The following is a 12,110-nucleotide window of genomic DNA, read 5'->3' on the forward strand; positions in this document are numbered from 1 at the left end:
CTCAGCGAGCTAACTTACTTACATATACATAGGTGCTTGTAAGCTCTCAGTTCAGAATAGCTTTCTCTCTCTCTCTTAAAGGTACGGTACACATCCTCAACTTCATAACACTTGTAAAAAGAACAAGAACAAGTGATCTGCAAAGGAAGTAACAGTGAAATGAAGAAAAACTTTTTCACTCAGTGAGTAGTTAGGATATGGAATGCACTGCCTGAACATGTGTTGCAGACAGGTTCAGTTGAGGCATTTGAGAGGGTGTTGAATGATTATTTGGTTAAAACTATTGTGCAGATGTAAAGAAAAAAAAACAGGAGGTTTATACTCGGCAATTATGTTAATTCAATGAACCAGAACAGTCACAAAGGGCTGAAAGGCCTCCTTCTGCACTATAGTACTTCTGTGATTCTGTGAAGATGGATTAGAGAAATTGGAACAGTTTTCCTTGGAGTGAAGCTCGCTGAAAGGAGATTTGGTAGAACTTTTCGAATTTATGAAGAAGCTGGGCAACTAGATTAAGAGAAACTGTTGTCTCTCATAAAATGATTCAGAAAAAGAAATTAGCTAATTTGCAAAATAAGGAAATGTGATGTGGGAAAAAGCATTTTCATGCAGTGAGTAATTAGGGTCTGAAATGTAATGCCGGGAAGTGTGGTAGAGGCAAGTTGAACTCAGACATTCAAGAAGTCATTGGATCCTTCTTTAAATAGAAACAATATTTGAGGTTATGAGGATAAGGCACTAAAACAGAATGGCACTAAGTCATAATGTCCATTCAGAGAGCTAAAATCCCCTCCTTCTGCACTGTAATAATGCTTTGATTCTGAGAACTCATGTCAATGAATTAGATAGATCCCATTTAGAAATAAGTACTTTGAAGACCCAGCTTTCAGTTTAGTATTAAGATCATAAGACATAGGAACAGAAGTTAGGCCCTTCAGCCAATCAAGTCTGCTCCACTATTCAATCATGGCTGATAAATTTCTCAACCCCATCATCCCACCTTCTCCCCTTGATCCTCTTGATACTCAAGAACCTATTTATCTCAGTCCTAAATATACTCAATGACCTGGCCTTCACAGCCTTCTGTGGCAATGAATTCCATAGATTCACAACTCTCTGGCTGAAGAAGTTTTTCCTTATCTCCATTCTAAAAGGTCTTCCCTTTACTCTAAGGGTATGCCATTGGGTTCTAGTCTCTCCTACCAATTGAAACATCTCCTCAACAACTACTCTGTCCAGGCTATTTAGTATTCTGTATGTTTCAATTAGATCTCCCCTCATCATTCTAAACTTCATTGAGTATTAACCCAGAGTCCTCAAACATTCTTCAAATGCTAAGCTTTTAACTCTTGCGATCATTCTTGTGAACCTCTTCTGAACACACTTCCTTCCTGAGATGTGGTGCCCAAAACTGCACACAATACTCCAAATGTGGTCTGAGCAGAGCCTTATAGAGCCTCAAAAATACATCCCGGCTTTTATATTTAAGTCCTCTCAAAATAAATGCCATTGCTGCATTTGCCTTCCTAATTACTGACTCAACCTGCAGATTTACCTTAAGAGAATCCTGGATAGAACTCCCAAGTCTTTTTTACATCAGACTTCTGAATTTTCACCTCACACCTCACACTTTCCCACGTTGTACTCCATCTGCCACTTCTTTGCCTACTCTCCTAACCTGTCCAAATCCTTCTGCAGTTTCCCCACCTCCTCAATGCTACCTGTCCCTCTGCCTATCTTTGTATCATCTGCAAACTTAGCCAGAATACCCTCAGTTCCTTCATCCAGATCGTTAATCTTACATAGAAAACTCAAATTCCAAAATAAAGTTTGGCAGTGGACCAGCTGAAAATTGCTCCACTCCACACCTCCTGTGCTTAACCACTGCAGAATAGACATTTTTTTTCTGCTGTCTCTGAATAGGATATGACATATTTTTAAAACACTCATCCAAATAGTGAGTCCAGCAAATGTATGGGTGAAGTGGGAATGCCAAACCATTAAAGAAGTCTCTCAATGCCTCAGCCTCTGGCTTGTTTGTGCAATGAAGGTTCAACATTTGGTTTTACTGAGGTTAAAGCTAGCACAGCTTTGTCAAATCAAAAATTATCATTTATCATGCAACAATTTAGAACCATTCTAATAAAATTCAATCATTTAATCCCTTTATTATTATAAGTAGAGATCACCCCAACATTCAGGAAAGTCCTTGATCAAAACACTTCAAAGCAACTGTTTGAGATTAAGGTCATGAACAATGTTTTCTCCTTACAGTGAAGAACTGTCTTTTTTATATCCGATCCTCGCTAATAATCTTTTGCCTCAGGATGGAAAGCCACATGAACAGTTAGATACAGCAACACTGTTCAGCCAACATGTGTAGAAGAATGGTACAAAAATGGACTGCAAGCAGTTTTAGTTAATCTTGCAGTTCTGCCTCATCCCACCTTCAACACTTGTTAATTATTGTCTGAATAAATTACATATGAGGGTTTGTATACAAACTGACATTCTTAAAATTAAGCTGAAACTTGTAATCATCTTGGACTCCTGGTGGCACCTCATTTTTAACCTTAGCAAGAATGAATATACTGTAGATAAGACATCTCTGGCACTCACCTTAACTAACTGAGACTAATGACGACTTAATGAATGGGAAAGATTGAAATTTCACATTCTAATTTTCCAGTCATAATAGATTCCAATGAACTTACTAATTTATTGAAAGGCAAAACAGGTTGAAAGCTCTGAATAGCCTACTCAAATTTATATCTCTTATATTTTTGTTTGCTCATCCATCAAAATTTCCTGTTCATTGTCAGGTGAGCGTTCTTTCCATCATCAGTATGAGTGAGTAATCACTAGTACTCAGTACTCTTAGCATCTGTAATTATATATGAACCAGCCTAGTTAATCTTTGTTCCACCCTCTCCAACGTTTCGGGCATGAGCCCTTCTTCAGGCTCATGCCCGAAACGTTGATTCTCCTGTTCCTTGGATGCATCCTGACCTGCTGCGCTTTTCCAGCAACACATTTTCAGCTCTGATCTCCAGCATCTGCAGTCCTCACTTTCTCCTCCACTCTCTCCAAGGCAAACCCTTCCTTGGGTTAAAAACCCAAACAGTAATCCATGTGTAACTTCACCAATTTCTTCTATAATTTTAGTAACACTTTTTTTTATGGTTGTACCCTAATTCCTTTGTAACAAAAGTTAATATGCTGTTTGTCATTCCAATTATTCACTGTACCTTCATGTTAATGTTCTGTGATTCATGTCCAAGGACACTGGGGTCCTTCAGCTTGCAAACATTTCTCAGTTTCTCACAATTTAAGAAATATTTCACCTTTAAAAATTTGTCCCAAGATAGATAACATCATGCTTCCATGTATTTTATTCCATCCACTACCTTCTGATCATCTCAGCAGTATCTGGTGATACCCCTCTGTTGCTCAATCCCTGCTCTTGAAAGGTGTTTGCATTAGAAGGTCTAGTGGTTATAATATGCCTGAAATAGAGCCAGAGCTAAAAGTAACAATAAAAATACATTGATTTGATGCCATTAACACAAGAGAATATTTCAAAACGCTGCTCAAACACTTTTGTAGAGAAAAGATTGACAAGGTGATTAAATCATCAGGAAATTCCCAAAGAGGTTTGCATAATAGAATGAGACTATTCTGCCTGTTGAGTTTATGTTCATGTTGGCTGCATGTTCATGCTGGGAAAAATATTAGGTTTCAAGGGGCTTGCCAGTGTCTATGCAAAAGTAATACTTGTTAGTACCACATTAACAAAATGTGGCAGTGCATTTTAGTCTGTTATTGCACAAATACCATAACATACAGGAAATGTGTCTTTTAGACAGCTAGGTGGCATCATAAGTTGTGACTTCCAGTAAAAAGGTACCCACTGCACCAGCAGCAGTAATTGTAGTCAGCTGCTTGTAGTTATCATATCTTTTATCTATCTAGTCAGTAAGCAGAAAACCCAGGCTACATTTAAGTCCGATAGTTAGTGTCATTAATAAACTTCAAGTCATCTGTCTCAATAAGAACTCTATCTTCCTGGTACATAATACAAGGGCTAACATATGAGGAGCTCTCACACTATATCATAAGGCAGTGTTTTTTTTTACCAATAGACCACAGGCAGGATGTCATAGCAGCCTAAATGACATAAGCTCAGGTGAGAAATGTGGCAGAATCATGCAAGAAGTCCAACGAGGCCAGTCTTGATACCGGGAGCAACAAGCTGCATCTTGTAAGCTAGTTCCCGGCTTTGAAGGAAGATTTTTATTCAGCAGCAGTAATTTGGCTATTAAAGGATCATTATTACTTGTATACAACTTCTATTAACTGCATATCTCGCTTCATTAAAATGCAACTTCCGATCCTACCACACACCACTGTTATGGACTAGGCCAGACCACTCAAAACATTCTTGAGCAGGCAGTCATAGACCTAACTTTGCAATTTGTTTTGGTAAGTGTACAGTGTAAATCACACAAACTAAGATAGCTAGATTGACTACTAGATTTAAAACAGCCAGAAAGGTTATTCACAAAATTACACAATGAAACACAAAGAACAGAATAAAAGACCCTTACAGAACTCAACCTATCCAGCTAGACTTAATTATGCTGTTCCGAGTATACACAGCAGTTCCAATAAGCAAACTCCCTTTAAAATCAGTATAAATGGAACACATGCTTACAGGTTGAAGTTGCAGGGATGAAAAGAGAGAGAGTTTCCACGCAGCTCCCTGTTGAACTTCTCAGTTCAAGATTGAACTAAAACTGCTCAGCTCAACTAGCTAAAGAGCTGACCAATCCCCTTTCATTATACAGGTCACTTCTAAAGCATGATCACTTTGGCCTGAAGTTTCGTCTGTTTACATATAAACAAAAGGCCTCTCAAAATCCTTTTCATCTCTGTACGAAACTAGTCTGATCAGAGTCAAGCCTGGCTTATTGCCCCTCTGAAATAAATCAAGGACAGAGTCTCCTTGAGCCAAGGAACAGCTTTCAGGAAAAAAAGGACTAGCTTTCTGACACCACGAAGAAAATAGACAATTCAGAGGCATTAAGGTGTAATGTCAGGGTCTGGTGGGGTGGAGGGGTAGAGCACAGGAAGGAGAGTTGGTGGCAAAGTTGAATGTGGTAGCTATCCACATGGAGCAGTGTGTAGAAATGGGCTATCGGGGTACTGCAAGGTAAAGCAAGACATGGAGATTCTGGGGGAGTACCTAGCAACCGGACTGAGCACACTGCCGATGGTGTCCACTGTTATGAGTCAGACCAGAACCCCAAAGTAGATTATAGAGATAGCTTAGCCCCTAAGTTTTGTATTTTTTTAAAATACAAGTGTAAGTCCCAGTGCTCCAGAAATTATTTGTTTTGTCTACCACTAAGCTTTATTCAAAACACACTTTATTCTTACAACATAGTTAAAGTACAACAGAAGAAGAATTGGTATAACTTTATTGAAATGCTCAACAAGATAATGTATTATTTAATCACCAGTCATCAATCCTTTCAATATAGGTAGCAAAGCATAAATGCACTGTTGGCAGAAACAATTCAGCAACACAGTTATTAGTCTCACACACTGTCCTTCTCCAGTCCAGTAGAAAGAAACACCGGAAGAAATAATCTGCCCTTTTGATTTTTAAGAGGAAGTCTCTCTGTCTAAGATTTCACTCCAGCAGCAGCAGATTCTAGCTTTCAGATCTAGCAACCAGCAAAAACCACCAACTAACTGAAAACAAAACCAATGTTCCTTTTGGGGCTGTGTGAGACTGACCTGGTCTACTCATGGTTCTTTTGCCTTACTTTAAAAAATAAAACCCAGGGACCACTCAAAACAGTTTACCAACTGTCTGTCTGAAGGAGAAAGCTTGGCACTCCTCTGCAAGAGAAACAGGGCAGAGCTTAATGGCAAAAGCTTAGAATGGACTATTACAGAGTCAAGTTGATAGGCAAAAGCACAGGATCCATATCTACAGGAATCTTGGAGTGGCAAATACAAAAGCAGGCATTTGCAAACTGTGGCTACATTTAGTCATTTGACGGACATTTACTGCATCGATTCATTTTGTTGGTGGCTCTATAAAGAAGTATTGTCCAATTGGAATTGTGCAATTGCTTATCTATAGGTGATGTTTCCCTCGAGGACAATGGCAAGACATGGGTCTTCAGTTGGTAGTGGACAAAGAGTTGAGGTGACCTGGAGAGGGTGTTTAAATGGGATGTAGCTAAGGTTAGTTAAACTGTGTGACCTCATTGTTAAATGGTAACAGGGGTGAGTTAATGTGATTTCATGTGCAATGGAATATTAGCCATGCTGGTATGGGTATTGAGCAGCATGGTTTTGTGGTAACAGTGCCATTGCTTTGCTGGTGAGCAACAACATCACATTGCCAACACTTGACTGGGTAGATCTCAGCCTTTTAAAAATGACATGGGTGCCATGGATGCAGGTGCTCTGATGAGTGACAAGTTCTTTTGGAACAGTGTGTACCACTGATGCAGGGTAGGTAGTTTAGGGAAAACTCTCACAACAATAATACAGATGTTCTTTCATCAAATTCAGCCTTGAAGACTTGATACCAAGTAGACTCATGTATGAATAAGAATCACAAAACCAGCAATAACTCTGCAATATAGGGAAATACCAATGTCAGCTAATTGAATTTTATTTTATTTCTGCCAAAAGTGGAACTTCACCTCAACTGGAGTGTTTAATTTATGCGCAAATATTATCCAAAGAATCTTTGAAATTCTCCAAGTTAAGGAGGCATTGAAGTACCAACCATTACTTATATAAGGACAAGCACTGTTTTTTTTCTTGTAATTGTAAGAACACATTTCATACAATAAAAAATACATCAACAGTGTGCAGCAAGCATCAGTGCTGAGTCCACTGTTGTTCATCGTTTATATAAAAGATTTTGATGAGAAGACAGGAAACATCGCTAGTAAGTTTGTGGATGACAACAAAATTAGTGGTATCGTGGAAAGTGAAGAAGGTTATCTAAGATTACAATGGGATCTTGATCAACCGGGTCAGTGGGCTGAGGAATGGCAAATGGAATTTAATTTAGATAATTGAGAGTGGTTGCATTTTGGTAGGTCCAAAGATTGTGTTGTCGAACAGGGAGAGACTTAGGGGTTTGGGTATATAGTTCCTTGAAAGTGGCATCAGAGGTATACAGGTTGTGAAGAGGCATTTGATATGCTTACCTTCATTGGTCAGAGTGTTGAGTACAGGAGTTGGAATATCATGTTACAGCTGTACAAAACATTGGTAAGGCCACATTTGGAGGACTGCGTACATTTCTGGTCACCTTGCTATAGGAAGGCTGTTCTAAACTGGAAAGCTTGTATAGAAGATTTACAAGGATGTTACAGAAACTGGAGGCTCTGAGTTATAAGGAAAGTCTGGATAGGCTGTGACTTTTCTCCCTGGACCATAGGAGACTGAAGGGTGACCTCTTAGAGGTTTATAAAATCTTGAGAGGCATCGATAAGGTGAATTGCCAGTGTCCTTTCCCCAGGATGGACGAGTCAAAACTAGAGGGCAGAGGTTTAAGTGAGAAGGTAAAGATTTAAAAGAGACCTGAGGGGCAACTTTTTCAAACGCAGGGTGGTGCATATATGGAATGCGTTGTCAGAGGAAGTGGTTGAAGTGGGTGCATTTACAACATTTTAAAAGACCTTTGGGCAGGTGCATGACTAAGAAAGGTTTACAGGGATATGGGCCAAACACAGGCAGCTGGGACTAGTACAGTTTAGGAAACCCGGTCAGCATGGACGAGTTGGGTCAAAGGCCCTGTTTCTCTGCTGTGTGACTATAACTTGTGCTGGGTTACATGGTCCATGGAATATTAATGAGGCAGGTTCTTAAGAGCAAAGAGGATGAGAATCTCACTACTCTATTTTTCCTCAAAACTTATCTCCCTCTGCTCAAAATATTTACTCAATTTTCTTGTAAAGAAAGCAATAATCTCTGATTTGGCCACTTCTGTAGCAAAATATTCCACGCTGTATCAATCCACTCCAAATCTCACACCTCATTATACAAGACTTGATACTCATCCTTGGATCGGATGAAACCCTTAAGTTGGTAATTTATGATCACTAAATGGCATCATTCTACCCCTACTGATACTTTACCTGTAGTGAGGAGAAGACCAGACCATTCGACTAGCCTCACAGCCATGTGGAAGGGTGAGGGGTTAACTGTTCTGTGGTTCCTCTCGACACAATAGAGGCAACATTACGTGTTCCCATCAAACACGGTCATCCACCCCATTAGACCCTCCTGCCTTCTTGAACCCAGCCCCTCACCTCCTCCTCACTAAGAACCCTAACCTCAGACTCCTCAGTGTGTCAGGACTACTTGTAGCCAAAGTAGTGGTCACCACTTCCAGCTGGTACTGCTGCGAGTACAGAGTTCTGGGCATCCAATTGACCAGCTGCTCTCTAAGGTGGAATTTGCTCCTGAGAAGGCAATAGGAGCCACACCCTAAAGTGTTTAATGCTACTCCCTGTGTTAACTTTCTGCACTGTAATTGTTAGAATTGTGGGCAAACTCCACTACCCCCATCTATTAGCCAGGGATGGGAAGAGAGTCTGTGGTGTCATGTAAAATCCAGCCAGATATTTTATGCTGCCTCAACTTTGAATACTCTTTATTTAAGTGGTTTACTCAATAGTTTACTCAAATTTGCTATTACCTCTTCGATTCTATTTCCCAATTTCTGGCTTTATTTATTTGCATGTGCATTTTCAGGGAATTATGTATTTGAACCTTAGTGTATCTCCTACGCCTTGTTAATCTCTCAAAATGTATTACTGAGTCTTAATTGACATTACCACTTGCTGACCTATACTGTAAGCCTATATCTTCCTGAAAACTCTTCTTTCCTTTGCCAAATTTAATAATTTTGTGTCAACAGCAAAAGACAAGCATGTCTTCTGTATGTTATATCAAATAGAAAAGGTTTAAAATCATTGAGAAATGGATATACAAGGACGAGCTTTTATAATTTGATAGGCTACAGATCAATTTAGGTTGTGGAAGGGTATTGCTGGTGCAGATTTGATGCAGGATAGGATGTAAATAATGGAATTTTGTACTTTTGGCAAACAGATTGATATCTTGAGAATGCGGAAATAATCAAGTCTGGAGATTACAAAGGTATTGATGAGGATTTCAGCAACAGTTGGACTGAAATAGATATTGAAAAGGGCCATGTTATGGAAGGGGAAATTGGCAGTCTGTAACGAAAGGTAATGAATGAGAGGCTTGCTCAGTCCAACCCTACTGAGATTATTAACAAATTCATCCGGCCTGAGACATTGCTGGAGAGAGGGATGAAGATTGGTGATGAGGATATTGTGGTAGCAATTGAAGACATCCATCTTTACAGTGTTCAGTTGGAAAAATTTCAGTTTATCAAAGACTATTTCTGAGTACTCAGAAAGACACATTTTAGTGAAATGGCACCTAATGTATAGAGAAAATTGAAAAGAATAATATACACACTTATTTTAACAGAATCATATGTGACAAAGACATTTTGGGTGACTAGAGATAGTGATTATTATCAGAAATATATTGAAAAACTGTCACAAAAGAATAATCCATGTCCAAGGTTAAAATAATTTTGTGAAAAAATACTGCAGAGAAAATACACAAACAAGGAAAGATTTTTTATAACTTTGAGAGGCAACTGCATAATTGTTCAGAATAACATTGACAACTGCTTACCAAAGACTGAAGCTGAATCCAATATAATCTTCCCTTTTGTATTCAGCCTATCATTAAGCATTTCCAAAGTTGTTTGTGATAAAAATATTTATGCAATATTTCAGCTTTCTTAAAATTTGGAGTGGCAGTAGCCCTCCTCCTGCACCTTGAGTCCAATGGAGGGACCTTCTCGAAGCTACACCACTGACATTGATCACAAACACCAACCTCCTCCTTCTCTCCCTCCTCTCATTTGCTGGGGGCCTCCCAGTGACCCTGTTTATCCCAACATACTCATCCACACTCTATGTTCCAGTTATGATCTTCAGTCTAGGCCTAAAGTGATACTGGCAGTGTCTACAGCTTGTGGTATCTCGTGATACTGGACTATTTGCCTCTGTTTGGCAACAACTTTTAGAGTGGTGAAGCCAGGAAATCAGTTGGCAACCTGTGGCCTATATGAATGGGACTGGATGAAAATAATCCCAATGGGGTTCCTGTGGTGGGAAAACCTCCCACACTGCATTTTGGGAATGGCCCGCCACTGCGACCAGTGGGTTAGGAGGTTCAAAGGAATATAATTCAGAAAAAAATGTGAGTCAATGACCCTGTTGCCTACCTTACAGCCCCCAATTAAGTCTAGGATGAGAAAGGTCAAGAATGGCCTTCTTACCCAGACGGTAAATGACGCTCATCCTTCAATCGGTGCTCACTAGATACATGTGGACAATATGTCTTGCAAATACTGAAGGCAGACCCCATCAACCTGATTAGCATGTGCCCAATGGCAGGATCCACTGGTTGGCAAGAGATGGTCTCATAGAGGACCTCGCCTGCATTTATATTGACATTTCTCCCCACCAACACTGAGTTTCACCTGACTGGCCCCAGAAATCAACTTCCCCCATCTTTCATCCGGGACTCCAGTAATGACACTTAGCCAGGCCCTACTAGAGTCTTTGTAGTGCCCTAACTCTACCATGACCACAATGCCACTGATGGTACTAGAAAGCTGTCAGCCTTTAACTAGCTGGCAGCTTCCAGCCTCTGATGGGTCAAAGATTTTGTGGAAGGCTGGACATTTGCATTAAAAATGTCAATATAACAGCTATAATAACTAGTGATTTGAGTGCTAAGGCCTCAAGTTCTCTCTCCAGCACTACTTCCTCAAGTACATTCTAATTTAGCACATAGACTAAACAACCATTAGCCATTTCCCATTTAATTTTGATAAATTTCCATCCAACTTTTATTATTTGAGAGAGTGTCAAATGCATTTCTGAAATCAAAACAGAAAGCATCCACTACCATTTTACCTAACCACTAGGTCTGTCAGGCACAAAAACAAATCATTCAAACATGACCTACCACTAAAACCACACAGATTTTCTCAGATTAACTCATGAGCTTTAAGAGATTCCTTTATGTCCTTCTCATAACATTTTGAAACATTGTCCTGATGATGAAAGTAATGTGCAAATGTTTAACTTGATAGTTCAGGCCTCACATTATTTTATTATAGATGAGCTATTTATAGAAGAAATCATAAGCTTTCTTATAAATAAGCTTAATTTATTTTTGGTTCAAAACTGTTGCAGAAATTGACTTTCTTTATGCTCCTGAGATATGATAGCAATGCAAAGAGGTTTGTTAGATTTGTGGCATAAACTTGTAACATTGATTGAATTCCTTATTTCATGACAAATCAAAATACAAAAATCTGGTCTAATGTGTTTAAGAATATTGACAAATAACTCTAATTAAACATATTAACTTAAATAAAAAAGATATTAAATATAACCATATAAATATCTAGTAATCAAAGAACCAAAAAGACTTCGGAATAACCAAAAAGACTTCGGAATAACAAAAAAGGCACCTTACTGGATCCATGCCCGCTCTAGTGACTGGCTGAATTTTTGTTTGTACTTTGGCTCTAATAATTTGGAAAATCTGATGCAGTAAGATATTGCAAAAAATACTTACAATTAGAAAGCAGGGCCAATCCTTTAATGGCATACAGGTGTCAGATTTACATTCACAATGTTATTGTAGCATTGTTTTTAAAATGACTAGTAGTTCTTCAAGTATGTCTATTTGTATTTACAGCTTGGATGTACTCACACAACTCTTCAAGAGAACCAAACTCAATCCTTCAGGGCCACAAGTCTACTGAAAACTGAGGTAAAGAAAATGCAATCATTGTTGAGCAGGAAAGTATAAATTATATTACAATATGATTCTTGAAAATCAGTATGCTTCCAAAAAGTGGAATTAATTGTACTAGTTGAGAATAGATAGGTGAGTAATGCATTTTTTCCATTTCAGCCAATGATACTTATACTGATTTTTAAAAT

At 38.9% G+C, this 12,110-nt stretch overlaps 1 protein-coding gene across 1 annotated transcript in view; it reads left to right on the forward strand.

Moving 5' to 3' along the window:
• LOC122558290 (polyamine-modulated factor 1-binding protein 1) overlaps window positions 1–12,110 on the forward strand; it is a 488,574-nt gene that overhangs the window by 36,005 nt on the left and 440,459 nt on the right. Inside the window, exon 3 of the mRNA XM_043706693.1 lies at window positions 11,863–11,937. Coding sequence (XP_043562628.1) covers window positions 11,863–11,937 — 75 coding nt within the window. The remainder of the gene's footprint in view (window positions 1–11,862; window positions 11,938–12,110) is intronic.

The sequence above is a fragment of the Chiloscyllium plagiosum genome, chromosome 17 (genome assembly GCF_004010195.1).
Source record: "Chiloscyllium plagiosum isolate BGI_BamShark_2017 chromosome 17, ASM401019v2, whole genome shotgun sequence".
NCBI classification, from domain to species: Eukaryota; Metazoa; Chordata; class Chondrichthyes; order Orectolobiformes; family Hemiscylliidae; genus Chiloscyllium; species Chiloscyllium plagiosum.